Source organism: Mandrillus leucophaeus, unplaced genomic scaffold (genome assembly GCF_000951045.1).
Source record: "Mandrillus leucophaeus isolate KB7577 unplaced genomic scaffold, Mleu.le_1.0 Scaffold216, whole genome shotgun sequence".
NCBI classification, from domain to species: Eukaryota; Metazoa; Chordata; class Mammalia; order Primates; family Cercopithecidae; genus Mandrillus; species Mandrillus leucophaeus.
Genome location: NW_012102210.1, coordinates 3,516,862 through 3,535,702, shown reverse-complemented (window position 1 = coordinate 3,535,702; position 18,841 = coordinate 3,516,862). Strand labels below are relative to the sequence as shown.

At 50.1% G+C, this 18,841-nt stretch overlaps 1 protein-coding gene across 1 annotated transcript in view; it reads right to left on the bottom strand.

The window, feature by feature from the left end:
- Window positions 1–2,324: 2,324 nt before the first annotated feature.
- Window positions 2,325–18,841, bottom strand: part of TET3 (tet methylcytosine dioxygenase 3) — a 117,623-nt gene continuing 101,106 nt past the window's right edge. Inside the window, exons 5-10 of the mRNA XM_011980703.1 lie at window positions 17,051–17,259; window positions 15,048–15,198; window positions 12,170–12,259; window positions 11,179–11,316; window positions 5,279–5,615; window positions 2,325–4,499 (exon numbers count right to left, since the gene is read on the bottom strand). Of these exons, the coding sequence (XP_011836093.1) occupies window positions 2,716–4,499; window positions 5,279–5,615; window positions 11,179–11,316; window positions 12,170–12,259; window positions 15,048–15,198; window positions 17,051–17,259 (2,709 nt within the window). The 3' untranslated portion in view covers window positions 2,325–2,715. The remainder of the gene's footprint in view (window positions 4,500–5,278; window positions 5,616–11,178; window positions 11,317–12,169; window positions 12,260–15,047; window positions 15,199–17,050; window positions 17,260–18,841) is intronic.

The window sequence follows — 18,841 nt, the reverse complement described above, 5'->3', positions numbered from 1 at the left end:
CATTCTGAGGGGAGTGGGGACATCCAATGGAGACTGCCTCTTGACTCACCTCTCAGCAGCCTATTTCCTACTGTAGAAACTGATGAACCAAGGCTGTTTGGGCTGGGGGACAGACGTCGCATGCTTTTAGCTTGTATTGGTTTCTCCTTTCATCTAATGGCTTTCCTACCAAAGGGTGATGAGGGGAAGAGTTTATTTAACATACATCAGGAAGATTCACACATGCCAAGTATCAGAATCACCTGGGTTACACTCAGGACCTTCCAAACCAACAGCCAACCTGGGGCTTCCACGGGTCATACAGACGGTCACATTCTCCAAATGTTTCGTAAAATATTGTATTTCTTGCTTAAGATCATTTAAAATGAAGTTTTCAAGGCACCCCCGCATCTACCTAAGCACGGAGTCAAATGAGACCTGCATAAAAGTACTGATGCGATAAGCAAAATAGCATTTAAAGGACCCAATTTTTCCTCAAAACTAGAAAATTAGCATGCTCATTAAAGACTCTGCTTCCTTTAGCTTGTCAAACTGAAGGTCAGAGGTTTTCCTATAAATCTGAGTTCTGAATAATTCTAAGTCCTGATAAGCTCTTGGGTATTTATTTCAAAAGCAATAATATTTCATTTTTTGTCCTGTAAAATAAATGCAACTTTACAGAATATGGTAAAAGTGGAGGATAGACAAAGCACGTTAAATATTCAGCTACTATTTACAATTTCTCCCACAATTACATGTTAAAACATACTTTTTTTTTCAAGTTGCTGTTTAAATCTAGGCAAAAGTGCTTAAAAAATCTTTCACTATTTACAGTTAAAACCAGACCACATAAATGCTCAGGACATCTTACAACGACCCTCCGCCAGTGCCTCCAAACAGATACAGTAAACACCCAGCAGGCCGGTTCTCAGCTCTTACTCAAGGCACCCGGAAGCTCAGGAACTTGCCTATAGCGGTCATCTGATTGTTAAACATGATTCATGAAGACCCATATCTGAATACAGCTGCTCAGTAAACACCTGTTCATCTCAGGGCTTGGTGGTCATCCACCGTGTGGCCACATTCCCCTCTGTGTGTCCTGATGAAGCCCCCCATTCACCACACACACATCCACATGGGTAGCATGAGATCATTTCTGCTAACATCACAAGAAAAACCAACACTCCAACAAAGTTTGACGTGGTGACCGTGAGTGTTGCTCCCATCAGGCCCAACCTCTCTCAACAACGTCACAAAAATTAAGCACCACATTCTCATTTCAAAGAACCGAATGAATGCACCAGAATTTCAGAACAGGTCTGTTAAGGTGGATGAAGAGGGGAAGAAAGGAAAAAAGAAAATGATCAAATGGAGAAATGGCACCAATTAGGGAGGAAAATCATAGCAACCTGTTGAAAATGTTTGACTCTTGCACTTTAAAATTGTTAAGTGTAGGCCCCCGAACCCGATGATAGCATGGAAGAAGCAGGCTCAGGTGTGAGGCATGCACCATTGTCCAATGTGGAAATTCAGGGATCAGGATAGATGCATTAACTGTTGTTACACTGGTCTGCTGAGCTCCTGTAGGATGTGACCTGCCCAAGAGTCAAGAAAGTCCCAGCACAACACTACAGCACCAGGCTCCGCACAGCACCATGCACAGAGCACCACTGGCTTTTCACAGCTTGGGTTCAACTTCCTGTTTTTAAAGATACAGTAGCCCTTTTTCGATATCAGCATAGACTTTGGGGGCATTTTTTTAAAAAAACCTGCCACTAAGACAAATTCCTTCAGCTCAGCATGCATTGGCTTGGCAACGTGGTGGGCGCAGCCCCTAAGAACCTCGCACTCCAGCTCCAGCGTGAGGTGCTGCCTAGTGAACCATAACATCGTGACTCCATAAATAACGGACAGAGGATTCAGTGTGGAGACTAGCAAGCTTGAAGCCATCTACTTCCAACCTGGTTTCTGGGGAAAGCTATGCCAGCATCTCGCAGGGCTGGCCTGGGGTGCATCTGCCCCTCGACTCCAAGCTGGGGACTGGAAAAAGGACCCCAGATGGTTTTCTGCAGACTCTCCCATCCTATCAGAGAGGACAGAGGCTGTCCTGAGGCTGCCTTCCCCAAAGGGAAAGGGTATGTGTCGGGAGGGATGAACTGGGTGGCTACCGTCCGCGATTGGCTCTCGAGGGGCAGATGGCTGAGGACCTCGCCAGTGCCCGAGGGGCTTGGCTCGCCAGACCCAGCGAGACTGGGTGGGGGAGCACTACTGGCCTTTCCTGCCCATCCTTTACCATTACTATTGTCGCTTTTAAAAAATCCAATAAATACACATTTTAAATGGAATTTAAAACTACTCCTTTGTGAAAGGACACTATAAACTTTCTTTCCATTATTGTGATATACAAGGATAGAGTTTTAAAAACAAAGAGAAAATAAAAGCCCCCCAAACAAGGGGGGGGGAAACAACTTGGAGATATAAATATTAAGATCACGGAAAAATCACCCGACAGCCGTAGTTTCTTCTTCAAAGTGCTGGGGAAGTGGGGGTAAGGGAGGGGCGGGTCAGTTCTGAGGTTTGGACCATAAATACATATATATGATATGCGCATCTATATATGTATATAGAGATAAAAAGACTTCTGCACCCCCAACCCGCCCCCAGGTATGAGGGCAAAAGCACCACAGAGACAGCTCGGGCCGGGCCCGACGCTGAGGTACGCTGGCTCCCTGGCACCTAGATCCAGCGGCTGTAGGGGCCAGTGACCTTCGTGTAGGCATAGGAGGACACGGTGACCGCCGAGTCTGTGGGCACAGCCAGTGCCTGCCGGGTGGGGACAACCCCCTTCTTCTCCTTCTGCTGGGGCTCAGCAACCATGGCGCCCCCCCACTTGCGCTTCTTCCCGTAGAGCTTGGCCTCCTGCTGGCCCAGACCCAGCCGGGCGGCCTCCTCCTGCCGTGCCCGTGCCCTCTCCGCCAGCTGCTTCATCTTGGCTTCCCAGAGGGCCAGCCCGTGGTTGGGCTGGTTGAGGTTCTTGTGCTGGTAGAAGACCAGCGAGATGCGGGTGGGGTGGCAGCGGTTGGGCTTCTTAAGTGGCGTAGTGGCATGCAGCTCCCGCCGGGCACACTCGATGAGGATGGAGCCGTGGGCTGGGGCCACGGCCACGCCGCCGATGTTCTCGTCCAGGAAGTTGTGTTCACTGTCCGACCACAGCTCCTCCTCTTCCTCCTCCGCACCACCACCACCCTTCTCCTCCTTCACTGCTCCCTTGCTGGGGGGCTCCTCGGCCGGCCCCTCCTCCAGGCTGAAAGGGTCCCACAGCTTCTCCTCCGACTTCAGGGCCCCAAACAGCTTCTCGCTGGATCCCAGGGGCAGACCAAAGGACTGCCAGGCCTTGTCCAGCTGGCTGGCCCCTGCAGCTGGAATCCTGCCCTCCTCTCCTTTCATGGGGTTCCACAGCTTGTCTTGGAACCCAGGACCACCTTTCAGGGCCGAGTTGAAATCCCCTGCCCCCAGCCCCCACGGCTTCTCAGTCAGGCCAGGCCCAGTCAAGGTGGAGGTGCTGTTCCCAAACTTGCAGGGGCTCCACGGTTTGCCTCGCAGCCGTCCTCCAGAGTGGGAAGCCGCCTGCTGCCCCTCGCCGGGGAACAGCCCCCACTGGCCATCTGTGAAGTGGGAAGGGGCCAGACAGCTGGCTCCAAAGGAACTGAGCTTGTCAGGGATGAGGGCAGGACTCTCCCCAGACGAGAACACACCCCAGCTGCCACCCACACTGTTAGTCCTCTTGGGGGACATGCTTGGGCCTCCTGAGTACTGTCCCCAAAGGTGACTGGGTCCTCCATTCTGAGACACCTCAGGCAGAGGTGTCTTGCCCATCTTGCCAGCGTCTCTGGGCACAGGCTCGGCCTGGGTCAGCGGGTCTACTGGCTCTTGCTTGATGGATCTGTTGTAGCAGTTGGAGCTCTGGGCAAAGGGGGAGGGGTCCCTGGACACTGAGTGGATTGGGGGGGCCTTGGGAAGTAGATACTCCTTGGGGCCTGGGTACGCAGGCTGCTGGTGGTGAGGAGTGGGGTGGTGGGCGTCTGTGGGAACAGCCTGGCTGGGCAGCTCGGCAAACTCAGCACCACCGTAGGCCGGGCTCAGGCTGTTGTGCAGAGCGTGGAGGTCTGGCTTCTTCTCAAAACTGCCACTGCTGCCACTGTGCCCCCAGGCACCAGGACCCAGGAACTGAGAGGGGAAGACGGGGTTGCTGGATGGAAAGCCATAGTAGCCAAAAGACGGGAGAGCGTACTTGGAGTGGAAGCCATTGACGGAGGTCAGGCTGGGCTGTGCATAGTAGGAGTGGTAGGAGTACACGCTGTTCATGCTGTAAGGGTCAGAGGGCCGGCAGTTGCCCAGCACCGAGTAGCTCTCCACCACTGCGTTGCTGCTGTACTTGAAGGAGCTGAAGTGGTTCTGCGGCTCCACCTTGAGGGAGGGCTTCAGGCCTTGCTGGGACAATCCACCCTTCAGAGACAGGCCTGGGGAAACAGAAAGCAAGATGGCAGAGGGGCAGACACCACCACACCCTGGAGAGGCCCTGGTGGGGAACTGGGGATGGACCCTCCCTTTTTCCCAGGGATGTTTTCTCTTTTGGGACAGGCAGGTGAGGTGCTAAGGCATGTCCAGCCCAGACCAGGACGTGCTCCCTGGGCCTCGCTCAGCACAGGCCCAGCCCCAGCCCCACTGGGGGTGGGAGGAGGCAATCCCTGGTGAGAAGCAGCTCATGCAGGGTCCACAGTATCCCCCTGACTCCTCTCCTCACCCTAGAGAACTCTAGAATTTGCACTAACCCACCACCACCCACTCTCTGCCCAGCCCGGTCAGGATCACTGCAGGGACCAGGGCGAGGAGAATGAGAACTCAGATGCCTGCCAGCAACTGTCTCTGCCCATAAGCCCCGCCACCCTGGCACACACCCACGTGCCCTGAAGTCTGCTACTCACCTATCTCAGAAGGGAGCAAACTAGAGCACAGAGGGGGGGGCCTCTGATTCTCCGAGGGATGCAAACTAAAGGGGAAACCCAGTGCTCCCCCTCTACCAAGCTCAGTTCCATGCAGATAACAAGTCCTGCTGTACTTGTGTCCCCACGGCCTCCTATCAGGCTGGCTGTCCTGTGGCTGCTGCAGATACCTTTCTGACTGACAAATAAGCAGAAGCCCCAGTTCCAGTGTGATGCAGGAGGGTGCGTGGAAGAGCCAGGGCCCCCATGAGGACAGCACCAATGAGACTCCCAGCGGGCACCCTCCCCCCACACACCTGGGTCCGACGTAACGCCCGCCAGCTCCAGGGCCTCCTGCTTGATCTTCTCCGGAGTGCTCAGCTTCTCCTTCTGAATCTTCTTCTTCTCGGCCGCTGCCTTTCTGGCTTCCAGCTGCCGCTGGCGGCAGGACTTGGCAGGCTCGGGCAGGCGTCGGACCTCGCGGGGGAAGGCGGTGAGCACCTGGATGGCTCCGCTGCCAACCTTTGCATTCTGGTTCTCCTCGCTCCCAAACTCATCCGTGCTGGCCATCTTGTACAGGGGCAGAACGTGCAACTGCTCATCCTCGGGAATCTTGCCCACGCAGCGATTGTCTTCCTTGGTCAGGGTGCAGACCTGCCCCAAGCAGTAGGGGAGAGAGGACATGGGGTTGGGGGACCAAGTGCTGGGAGAGAGGGGTCTGAGCACCCAAAACACGTGACCTCGTCTTTCCCCACACAATCCCAATACCAGCCACTACTACTTGTGAGAGTTTCTGGAAAGCACACTGATCTTGGTTCATGGGGCAACAGTATTACCAGCATTTACAGTCCACTCATCAACTTTCAATGCACATTATCTCCTATGATCCTAAGAAGGCTGAGAGGAGATGAGATACCTGACAAGGTGCCTGGCCAGGACCTGGAGGCTTGCTCTGCCCTCTGGCATAGCACTGACACCACAGCACCACGTTGCCCAGTGAAGCTCAGACCGTCCACCATTATCTTCCTGGTTCTAAACACTCAGTCTCCTTTTGCTCTTAAAGTACATTTCCTTTTGGGAGGCCAAGGCGGGCGGATCACCTGAGGTCAGGAGTTCGAACCAGCCTGACCAATATGGTGAAACCCTGTCTCTACCCAAAATACAAAAATTAGCCAGGCATGGTGGCGGGCGCCTGTAATCCCAGCTACTCGGGAGGCTGAGAAAGGAGAATTGCTTGAACCCGGGAGGTGGAGGCTGCAGTGAGCTGAGATCACGCCACTACACTCCAACCTGGGCAACAAGAGCAAAACTCCGTCTCAAAAAAAAAAAAAAAAAAGTTTCCTTTTATTACAAACTCTATGTGCTGATTGTAGAAAATTTAGGCAAGCAAAAAGGAAATAAAATCTCCCATCCCACCACCCAGAAGTAATCACTTTAAATACCACGGTCATCTAATTGTGGACATACACAAGTACACAATTACTTTTTGGTAATTAAAGGGGATACTATGCCTATGGTCATATAATAGCTTCATTTTTTTCTTAACATAGCATAAATATGTTCCTGTGCATTAAATATTCTCCCCTAATATGATTAAAGAGTTATGTGATATTATTCTACTGTATCAATGTGTTAATCTCATTATCAAATATTTCAACTTGTTTCCGATTTTTTATACTATAAACAATACCTTTTGAAATACCCTTTTAGCTAAATTTTGTAAGATTCTTAATTGCTTAGAATGAATGTTAAGTAGAACTGCCACATATTGCCAGACTACCCTCAAAAATGATTCGGTTTTTCACTCATACCAGCAGAATGTGTTTCAACTTTCCTATATTTTTTCCACTAATTTCTTTAAAAACTTTTTGCTCACTGTTAAAATCGATCTCATTGTTGGTGTACATTTCTCACAAGATTTGCCTTTTTATTCAAGTTTACTCTCTACTCTTGTGTTGACTGTATTTTCTTATTTTCTATATTCTTGATGCTCTGGCATTTGAGGTCTTGATCCCAGAGAGGCTGCCCCTCCCAGGGCTACTTAACTCCCAGAGATAGCAAATGGCTCCCTGCAAGTGTGCCTTTGCTATATGAACCAGCAAATCCAGAGCGCACACCCCCAGCCATCTCCTTTATCAAACTTACACACCAAGCCAGTATTTCCCTGGCCTTATAGAGAGAGGGCCATGAGGAAACACCTTATAGCTCAGAGCCTGCAAAGTATTCAAACTGTCCAATCCTAAATTTCCCCAGTGTAGCTACCCTGCATCACCCATTCTTTCCTGCAAAATCCCACCAAGGACTCTGGGCCATGCTCCCACCCTTCCTCTTCCATCTCCCGACTGGCCCGGTGCTCCCCCAAGTGGCCCCGGAGCATGACCTGCCTCCTGTTTCTAGGATCCAAGTATAAACTTCTTTCCTGAAAATTATCCAGGTTCGCATGTCTTACCATATCTGATTAAAATAAATCCTTGGCCCATTTTAACACAATTCTCTCACTGTCTTCCTTCTTTTGTGAGTTTTATGACTTTTGCCCACTACTATATATGACTAGTCATTTTTTAAATCATGAAGTCATCTTTGTATATTAAGGTTATCATTTCTTTATCACTTGTTGCAAATATTGTAGCAGTTGGAGCTCTGTGAATTATTAGCCACTGTTAGTGTTTAGATGACCACCCAGACATCTGAATGTATGTATGTGTGTATGTGTGCACGTATGGCTATATAAAACTACAAATAGGATCACATTACATATACATGCTATTCTGCGATCTGCTTTTTTCTTCTTCTTCTTTTTTCTTTTTGAGATAAGGTCTTACTCTATTGCCCAGGCTGCAGTGCAGTGGTTTGATCACGGCTCACTGCAGTCTCAACCTCCTGGGCTCAAGTGATCCTCCCATCACAGCCTCCCCAGTAGCTGGGACTACAGGCATGCACAACCACGCCCAGCAAATTTTTGGAATTTTTTGTAGAGAATAGGTTTTGCCATATTCCTCAGGCTGGTCTCAAACGCCTGGGCTCAAGTGAGCCTCCCACCTCAGCCTCCCAAAGTGCTGGCATTACAGGTGTGAGCCACCATGCCCAGTCTGACCTGCTTTTCTTTCTTTCTTTTTTTTTTTGAGACAGAGTTTTGCTCTTGTTGCACAGGCTGGAGTGCAATGGCATGATTTCGGCTCACTGCAACATCTGCCTCCCGGGTTCAAGTGATTCTCCTGTCTCAGCCTTCCAAGTAGCTGGGATTACAGGAGCCTGCCACCATGCCTGGCTAATTTTTTGTACTTTTAGTAGAGATGGGGTTTCACTATGTTGACCAGGCTGGTCACAAACTCCTGACCTCAGGTGATCCACCCACCTCGGCCTCCCAAAGTGCTGGGATTACAGGTGTGAGCCACTGGACCCGGCCTGACCTGCTTATCTTAACTCAAGGATAACTCAAGGTATCCAGTTTGTATTGGCCTTCCAATTGTTATTATGGTACTTTATTACACTGAACAGAAACCTTATATTTTTATGGCACTAACTTTATTAACCCTTTAACTTAGAGGCATTCTAAGTGAGTTTGGTGTCATGCCCTACCCAGCTTGTTTCTTCCCAGACTAGTGTGGGTCTTCGACTTCCTCTGCTCTGACCAACCTCCTGTGTACTTTCTGTTGGATTGGCCAGACCTGCTTCCTACCAGTTTGTCAGACTAATGCTATAAACAATAGACCAAAGGAAAAATCCAAAGGATGAGATGTGGCAGAAGCTGTATTTCCTACAAGAGATACTTTAAAAATATCAAAAGGTAAGGGTAGCCTGATTACAAAAATAAGTAAAGTACACAAATAGGATAGTCACAAAGATGAAATTCAAATGTGTAAGAAGAAATAGGAAAAGAATGTTCAACCTCTCTAGTAATAAAATAAACACAAATTAAAATAAGATCATATGTTTCCCACTCAGGCAGCAGGCAAGGATGAAAGAGACTAACAAAATCCAGTGTTGCCAAGTAAGCAGGAGAATTAGTGCCCCAAGCCTGTAAAAGTAAACATCAATGCAATCTCAAGGAGGTTACTGCGCCACTGCACAAATATGTGAGAAGAATGGCCTCTCCCTGTGGTTTACAGAAGGGAAATGTCTGAAAGCACTTACTGTCCATTGATAGGGGACTGGTTAAATAAATGATGGCAGAGCCATACATACAGCCTCAGAAAATGAAGTCCGTTGACACAGAAAGCTTAAGAAAAGCAGGTCACAGAACGGCATGTATATATAATGTGACCCAGTTTGGGTAAAATTTCATAAAGTCATACATGCACACTTACACATTAGGGTGTCTGAATGGATGGTCATGAAACTGTTAACTGGTTATCTCTGAGATTTCAGGCAACCTTTTTAACATTCTTTAAATTTAAAAAAGAATTGTTTAGGAAAAAACAACACTTTTCATTTTGGAAGAAAATACTCCTTTTCTCCACCCCAAACTCTAGAAGCTCTGGGATCCAGATCACCTCATAGTGCTCTTGCTCTCACCCACTTTCCAGGGCCCCCCAGCTCCTTCGCCTCTCTAACACTGTGGGCATGCCCTTTCTGTGTGTGTTTCACCTAGAAATCCTCACAACGGCGTGCCAGCAGGAGCTGTCCCTTCTTGCTTCTCAGTCTTGGATGCAGGGATAGAAAGCAAGTGGAGAAATGAAATCCCAAGGTGGGTCCATCCATCCCCAGGGGGAATGAGCTACACCCGGAATCTGGGAGCCCTTTTTCCAGGGGAATGTGCTGGTGCCTTTACCTCATCCTCAGCCCCTGGAAGCCCTGTCTGCCCAGAACCTGACTAAAAGGCAGAGCAGACAGCCAGCATCATCCCTTCAAGGAAGCCCCTACCCAAGTCCAAACCTCCTCTCTTCTCCATCTGCACGCACTCCCCTGGTGATGGCGTCAGCCTCACTGCTCTAACTATAAACCATGTGCTCTCCAGACCCTCCTTGCCCCCTGCCTACTCCACATCTCCACCTGCACATCTAGCAGGCATCTTGAAACAGGACTCTTGTTTTCTTACTCCTAAATTCAGCCTTCCCCTGTTACTCTACATCTCGGTCCATGTTGCCAACACTCACCCAGATGCTCAAGCAAAAAGCCTTGGAGTGCTCCTCAAGTCCCTGCTCACGTAACAATCCAGCCTGTCTGTAAATCCTCTTGGCAGTCCCTTCCACATCATCCAAAATCTGTCCCATTAACACCTCCCCCGACTCCTGCCCAAGCTGTGTCCCCTCCGGACTGGATGGCGGCCCCAGCCTCCTCCTTTGCCTCCTTCCTCTTATTTCCTCCTGTTCACCTCATTCTGCCCCCACCATCACACACCTCATTCTCTAACTGCAGCAGCAGGAGTGTATCTAACTTTACAATGCAATCTTACTGCTGCCCAGCTGAGATGCCCTCAACAGCTTCCATCACAACCCTGCAACCCTGCCCTGGCCCTCAAGGTTCCCTGTGAGCTGGTCCCTGCCGGCCTCTCCAATCCCAGTCTCCCTGCCCCTTGCAGTAAGTTACTCCCTTCCTGATGTTCCCTGAACATACACCCAGTCTGCTCCCCGCTCGGAGCCTGCACGCATGCTGGTCCCTCTGCTTGGAGCACTCTATCCCCAGAAAGTGGCTCCCTCACTCTCTTGCGCCGTTCACATCTCAACTCAAATGTCCCCTTCTCAGAGCAGCCTCTCATCTAAGATAGCATCTCCTGTTGCTTTATCCCTCACTCTACTTCATTTTTCCCTCTTGGCCTTCATTGCTACAGTACATTCCCACACATACTTGGGCAGGAACTTTGTCCGTTTCATCCCGCAGCATGTAGGGCAGTGCCTGGGCACAGCTGGTACTCAATACACATTTGTCCAAAGAATGAATCAAGGGTTTGTTTGCATTTAAATCCAAGTGTCCACAGAGACCGGGGCCCACGCTTTAGATAACTGGGCACTCCAGGTGCTTGAGGGGCTACATCCTGCAGCATCCCCCTAAGACACAGACACAAAGCTAGCCTTGTCTGTTCAAGGGTTTTCTGGTGATGGTTTTCTCTGGGAGGTGGGCGAGGGCAGGCCATCTTGCAGGGAACCTTTCGGAGTTCTAAGGGTCCTGTCTCCAGGTCCCTCCCTACCCTCAGCCCACCTTTCTGAACAGACCACGGTGGGCTCCCTCCCACAGTTGCCCCACAGGTGGCGCTATGACAGGGCACAGGTTTCCTTACCACGGTGCACCCATTGTAGAGGTTATGCTGGTCCTTGTGGGCGTGGGCACAGAAGTCCATGCAGGCCGTGACTCCTGCGAAGGGCCGTCCTTCCTTCAGCCCCAGACGGCAGTCAATCGCTATTTCCTCGTTGGTCACCTATGTAGATGGCCAAGGAGAGGTGCTCACATGACCTGAGGTGAGTGGCCCTAATTCTGCACCTGGGGAGGCCGGGTCTTGGAACGAGGGATTTTTTTTTTTTTTTTTTTTGAGACCGAGTCTCGCTCTGTCGCCCAGGCTGCAGTGCACTGGCCGGATCTCAGCTCACTGCAAGCTCCGCCACCCAGGTTTACGCCATTCTCCTGCCTCAGCCTCCCGAGTAGCTGGGACTACAGGCGCCCGCCGCCTCGCCCGGCTAGTTTTTTGTACTTTTTAGTAGAGACGGGGTTTCACCTTGTTAGCCAGAATGGTCTCGATCTCCTGACCTCGTGATCTGCCCGTCTCGGCCTCCCAAAGTGCTGGGATTACAGGCTTGAGCCACCGCGCCCGGCCGGAAGGCGGGATGTTAAGGATGATAGTCACCTTGCCCTTTGACTGCAGGAGGGAGGTTTTCTGGCTGAGAGGCCCCAGCTACAAAAACGTTACTTTCAGGCTCTTGTAGGAATTACTTCCTTCTTTGTTATCCCAAGTCCCCTTGCCTTATCTAGGAGATACAACAGGGGTGACAGGGGAAAGAAACTCGGGCCTCACCAGTGGATACCAGACCAGAGGAGGTGGATGGATTACCAGGGGAAGGGGGAAGACCAGGATAGAAGAGGGACAGTGTGGGATGCAGGTAGCCTGGTATAAAAAAGGGGTTTTTATCAAAGAACTACATCATATTGCTTTACTTCTGGACTGGGCTCTTCCCATAAGAGAGCAAGAGAGCCCACTCTCCTACTTCCCAACTTCAGAGCCTGAGCAGAGATGTGGACGGTGACATGTGGGCAACAAAAGGCCCGGGGCCCATTACCTGGTTCTGATAGGCCTGAGGGGCCAGTCGCTTGTACAGGGGAGCAACTTCGGTGGCCAGGTCCTGGAAACTCTTCCGGAGCACTTCTTCCTGCAGAGAAAGGAGCAGTCACACATCCAGAGGAGCCCCGCCTGGCAGACCCTGCACCCCGGAAGTGGACTGGCATTCCTGAAGCATCGTGGGCGAGGCTGGGAGGGAGGTGTCATCCGGTGTCTTTCCGGTCTTTCCTTCAGGAAGGTGTGGTGCTGTGTCCACTTCACAGCTGGGGATACTGAGGCTCCCAGGAAAAGCTGTGGAAGCCATGGCCTGAAGGTCTAGTCATCCTGACGGCTAAACTACTGCTCCTTCAGGATCCCGCCCAGTTCAGCCCAGAACACATCAGTTTCTTGCTTTCGAGTGCTGAACACCCTAAGTCAGAGGTGAAGCATAGTGGGAATGAAAAAGCCAAGAGCAACAACTGTGGATCCTTCCTCCCAGGCTACAGACAGGAAGAGAGAGGCAGGCAGGATCCATGCTAGAAAGTCCATAGCCAGTGCAGGCCAGCCCAGCCCAGAGCCTGTCAGGAGCCAGGGATACAGACTTCAGAGCTCCAGCTGCTAGACTCATACTATACTGTGTTATTCACAAACCACATGTAGCTACAGAAATACAAATGAATATTAATTTTTTTTTCTTTGAGACAGAACCTTACCGTGTCACCCAGGCTGGAGTGCAGTGGCACGATCTTGGCTCACTGCAACCTCCATCTCCTGGGTTCAAGCAATTCTCCTGCCTTAGCCTCCCAAGTAGCTGGGATGACAGGTGCCCACAACAATACCCGACTGATTTCTTTTATATTTTTAGTAGAGACGGGGTTTTGCCACGTTGGCCAGGCTGGTCTCAAACTCCTGACCTCAGGTGATCTACCCGCCTTGGCCTCCGAAAGTGCTAGGATTACAGGTGTGAGCCACCATGCCCGGCCTGAATTCTAATAAAAATTAAAGAAATTCAGTCCCTCAGTTACACTAGTCCCATTTTAAATACTCAGCAGCTACACGTGGCTCCTGTATGGACAGCAGAAAATGTTTCCACCATCACAGAAAGCACTGCGGGACAGCACTGCTCTACGTGAAGCCACAGCCCCTGGTGACATGTGGCAGAGAGCTCCAGGTATCCACAGCCTGTCTGGCCCTCCGAAAACAAGCAGGGCTTGAAGGGCTCCTAGGACACCATGAGCACAGGCACAAAGGGTTTATGAAGAAGCAAGCAGGAAGAGAGGAAAGAGAAAAAGAACCAAGCACACAGAATGAGAAATGGAAGGTGGAGACCTACAGCTCAGCTATACATCCAGTGGGGTGGCCAGGGCTGCCAGCCACTCTTGATCAGGCCAGCCTGGGCCAGTGAGGCTAGTGAGCTCTAGGGAGACACAGGCTTGGGTTTCAATCCTGCCTTCACCATGAACTAGCCACATGGCCTTGAGGAAGCTATCTGCCTCATTTGTAAAGTGAGGGGTAACAGTGCCTAGATCACTGGGGTGGGGGGATCATGAAATCATCTGAGAAACCTGTGAGGGGCTTAGCACGTCGTAAGAGCACAGGAAGTGGCGGTTGGTAGACTAGGGAAAGAATTTGAAAGAAATTAAGCCAATGTCTTTCCATTCCTGGTAGTTCTTAGGTCCTGGTGGCCCCAGGGCTCCATTCATTGAAGCAACCACATCTGCTGCTTGTGGGGGAGGGTGAATCTTATCATAAATAAAAATCTAATAACAAATTAGACTATCTGAAGGTCTATTAGACTATTTTGAAGTCTAAAAGCCAGGTCTGGGGTAAATAAAGAGCTCTGAATTTGAAAATGCTTCTTTTTTCTTATGAGGACCCAAGCTTGGCAGCCAGAGCACAGAAGGTGACATGGGCTTTGGTGTACAGAGGGTGACCCGGCGCCATGGGAAGTGGGAAGTCCTTCTGGTACTAGGAGCTTGGAGAGATTTGGAAGGTTGCGACTTGAGTCCAGATATTTGGATATTTGTCTATATTCTAGCAAAGGAAGCCAGCACTCCACCCGCTCAGGAGCCCAGGCAGGAGGGAGGTGAAATGGCAGACAGCCTGGACAGGCTTGTGCCTTCCTTGCATTTGGAGCTGAGTGGAGACCATTGCTCGGGAGGGCCTTTGCCGTGCAGGCATCAGAGGACGAACAACAGTGAGGAGGCGGCCTGAGTAGATGCTCCGGCTCCCACAGTCTGAGGGTGCCTTCCCCTGTTGTCTTGGGGCTGGGGGAGGCCCTGCAGGGCAGGGGTCTGGGTAAAGAGCCTGCAGAGAGGAGGGCTGTGCCTAGCGGTCGTGCTGTGCCTAGAGGTCGTACTGTGCGGACACTAGTCCACAGCCCAGGGACCAGGCCAGGCCCCCAGCATGGAGACTGCAAGGGCCCGGACAACAGCCCAGAGACGTCTGTCTGGCAGCCAGGCAGGGTGGGAGATGCCTCGGGAAGTACGGCAAAGACCCAGAGGGTGGCCCACATGCCGGAGATGACCTTTCCCGTTAAACCTCACACCCAGAAACGTGTCCTGGGAAGATGGGGGGGAGAAATGACTTCTGAGAGGGCCAAATTCTGACAAGGAATTTGAATATGTATCTTCGATATCTGGAACATTTACCTAAAAGAGATGGTTTAAATTGGAAGAGCCTGGGGGCACCCGTAACTGCTAAGTCTAATTTTTCACACTTGGTGCCCTCCACACACCCCTTATTTCACATCAAGATAAGGTGAGCTTTTAAAAAAACGAAAACAAGTTCCACTGCCTGCGCATCTGAGTCATGGCGTGCCAGTCCTACCTCCCGTTGGACTATGAAGGGCGCCAGGTGAGAAAGGGTGGGAGGCAGGGTCCCCGCCCAGCTCTGCTCACCTCTTTGGGATTGTCCCCTGCGAGGCGGAACTTGCGAGGTGTCTTGCTCCGAGCATATTTGCAGCCATTGAAGTACATGCTCCAGGAACAACCAAAGGAGAAGGAGGCACCGCAGGTGTTGGGGTCTTTGCCTTGGCAAGCGCAGGTCCGGCTGCAACACACAGCACAGGTCAGGGATACAGATGCAGTATCGCTTCGTTCTGGAGTATTCCTCCTCCCTCAAGAGGTGGCCCTGCTGAGCCCTGGCACCCACCAGCCTCCCAGTGACTGAGACTCATCCTTCCCTGCCCCCAACCCTTTTCTCAAGTTTCCTTGAGTAGAAAGCCAGATCTAAGCAGCCTCTTCTGCCCCCACCACTGAGAGCCTGTAGGTTTAACATTGAGTCTGTTGCTGGGAGCAGCACATGGATTTACTGAAGTAAGGGGGAAGAATCTGGTAAAAACCTATTAAGGTTTATACTTTCCCTTAACTCTAATATCTTAACCAGCTCCAACACAGACCACATGAACAGGGAGATGATGTGAGCCCCAGGGTTTGAACGTGCCTATTTCCTATAGCCCAGATGCTAACAGGCCTTTCAACAAAGTATACTGAGATGAAAATTAATGCTTAATACAATCTGGAAACAACTCAAGTGCCCCGAATTGGGGAATGGATAAGCAAACTGTGATAGATCCACACAGTGGATTACGACTCAGTGATAAAAAGGGACGAGCTACTGACACACACGCCAACACAGATGAACACTGAAAACACTATGTTCAATGGAAGAAGCCGGACTCAGAAAGCTACACCCTGTATGATCCCATTTATGTGACATTCTCACAGAGGCAAACCTACAGAACAGGAAACAAGACTGGTGGCTGCCCAGGGCTAGGGGAGCACTTGCTTATAAAGGGCACAGGGTACTTGGAAAGATGGAACTGTTCTATATCCTTTTTTTTTTTTTTTGAGACAGAATCCTGTTCTGTTGCTCAGGCTGGAATGCAATGGCACGATCTTGGCTCACCGCAACCTCCGCCTCCTGGGTGAAAGTGATTCTCATGCCTCAGCCCCCTGAGTAGCTGGGATTACAGGTATGTGTCACCATGCCTGGCTAATTTTTGTATTTTTAGTAAAGACGGGGTTTTGCCACGATGGCCAGGTTGGTCTCGAATTCCTGGCCTCAGGCGATCTACCCGCCTTGGCCTCCCAAAGTGCTGGGACTACAGGCATGAGCCACCATGCCCGGCCCTGTTGTATACCTTGATTGTGGTAGTGGTAGCTATGTGACTGTAAACATTTGTCAAAACTATGTACCTAAGAGGATGAATCTTATTGTAAATAAATATATCTTCATTTTTAAAAATGGGAAAAACTCTAATAAGGGCAGGGTTTTTTTGTTTTTGTTTTTGTTTTTTTGAGACAGAGTCTCACTGTTGCCTAGGTTGGAGGGCAGTGGTGCAATCTTGGCTCGCTGCAACCTCTGTCCCTCGAGTTCAAGAGATTCTTCTGTCTCAGCCTCCTGAGTAGCTGGGACTACAGGCGTGTGCCACCACGCCCGACTAATTTTTTTATTTTTAGTAGAGATGGGGTTTCACCATATTGGCCAGCCTGGTCTCAAACTCCTGACCTTGTGATCCACCCACCTCGGCCTCCCAAAGTGCTGGGATTATAGGCATGGGTCATCACCCCTGGCCAAGGGCAGGTTTTGCAAATATCTTCGATACCTTCTATTTGTGGGGCACATGTACTTCACACTCGCTAACATCATTAGTGCCAGTATATCAACCTGGGGTTTAACAGTGAAGTCAAATTAGCAGACCCTCCAGAGCCAGAGCTAGAACCCAGCTCAAGCAAGATCTGTGGATATGCCTTCCTCAACCACAGTCCTAACTGTGCAAGACAAACAGTGCCGCAGAGAGGGCCCCTAGGAGCCTTCCCCTGGGTTGCCCGCAGTCTCCTGTATTTGCTGCCCAGGACCCTATAGGTGGGCCCTGGCCCTGCAACCCCCTGCTACGTACTCATCGTTGAGGCCGCATCTCCGGCTGGTGGGGTTCCCATACTTCCGGAGGGTGTCAGTGAGCTCCTGGTAGAGGGTGTCTCCGAGGCTACGGGGAATGCCCTCCCAGGCCAGGATGAGGATGACGATCACAGCGTTCTGGCAGTGGTGGCCTGCCCGGTGCCGCACCAGGCAGAGCAGCTTCTCCTCCAGCGTGTGCCTGCGGATCACCTGCAGGGATGCAGGTTGTGAGGGGCAGGAGCCAGGTACCCATGCACCTCTGCATGGTGCCACCCCTCCCTCTGTCACACAGACCCAGGGCGCAGGTCTTAAGGGCAGGGTTCTAGGGACGTCATGCCCTGATGACAGCAATCTCACAAGCTAAGAGACCATTATTAGGGAACAAACAGGGAACATTACTGGGGAACACATGTTTTGTTAGGGAACAAAAACATAAAAGTTATTTATTTAGAGTGACATAAAAGATAATTACCACAAAATCTAAGGTGCTGATGACTTACATAGGCTTAGGAGTAAAAGTACACAGATAAAAACCGTAAGCCAAAATACAGTCAGATTTTTATGTTATCCTAAAACATTTGCAGAGAAAATGCCGCATACCTGTGTGTTTTTACTTAACATGCAAGGGGCTTGGCACTGTGGAAAACAGTCTGGCAATGCCTCCAAAAGCTAAACATAGGATCACCACATGATCCAGCAATTCCATGCCTAGGAATACACTCAAGGGACCGAGAGCCGGACTCAGGCAGATCCCTGAATACCCACGTTCACTGCAGCACTATTCACAACAGTCAAAAGGTGGAAGCACCCCCAGCGTCCATCGGTTTATGAACAGGTAAGTACGACATGGTATAGACAGACAACCAAGTATTACTCAGCCTTAATAAGAACAAAATTATTAAGAGAAACAAAATTCTGATCCATGTTACAACATGGATGAACCCCCAAAACATGCTAAATGAAATAAGCCAGACACAAAAGGACACATAGTGTATGATTCCACTGATATGAGGCACCCAGAACAGTTCCATTCAGAGAGACAGAAAGTAGATTAGAGTTTACCAGAGCCTGGGAGAAGGGAGAATGGGGAACTATTGTTAACGGGTGCAGAGTTTCCGTATGGGATGTTGAAAAAGTTCTGGAAATAGACTATGTTGATGCTTGTACAACAACGTGAATGTACTTAATGCCACCAACCTGTACACTGAAAAATGGTTAACATGTTAGATTTTATTTCTACACACACATTTTTTTTTTTTTTTTTTAAAGAGTCAGGGTCTTACTCTGTTGCCCAGGCTGGATTGCAGTGGCATGATCATAGCTCACTGCAGCTTCGAACTCCTGGGCTTAAGCGATCCTCCCACTTCAGCCTTGTTGAGTACCTAGGATACAGACACATGCCACCATGCCCAGCTAACTTTTTAATAATTTTTAAGAGACAGGGGGTCTCACTATGTTGCCCAGGCTGGTCTTGAACTGCTAGGGCTCATGTGATCCTCCTGCCTCAGCCTTCCAAAGTGCTGGGATTACAGACATGAGCCACTGCACCCAGCCTGTTTATACACTGTTAGCACAATTTAAAAATGTACTACACCAAAAACCATTGAATTGTATGCTTCAAATGTGTGAACTGTATGGTATGAGCATTGTATCTCAATAAAGCTACCTTTTTTTTTTTTTTTTTTAAGCGAGAGTCCTGGGCATCTACTGCTCTGCTGCTCAGGATCCAGGTCTGAGGTCTGGGTTCTCATTCACTCCCAAACACTGTCCTGGTTTATAAAAAGATGTCAGG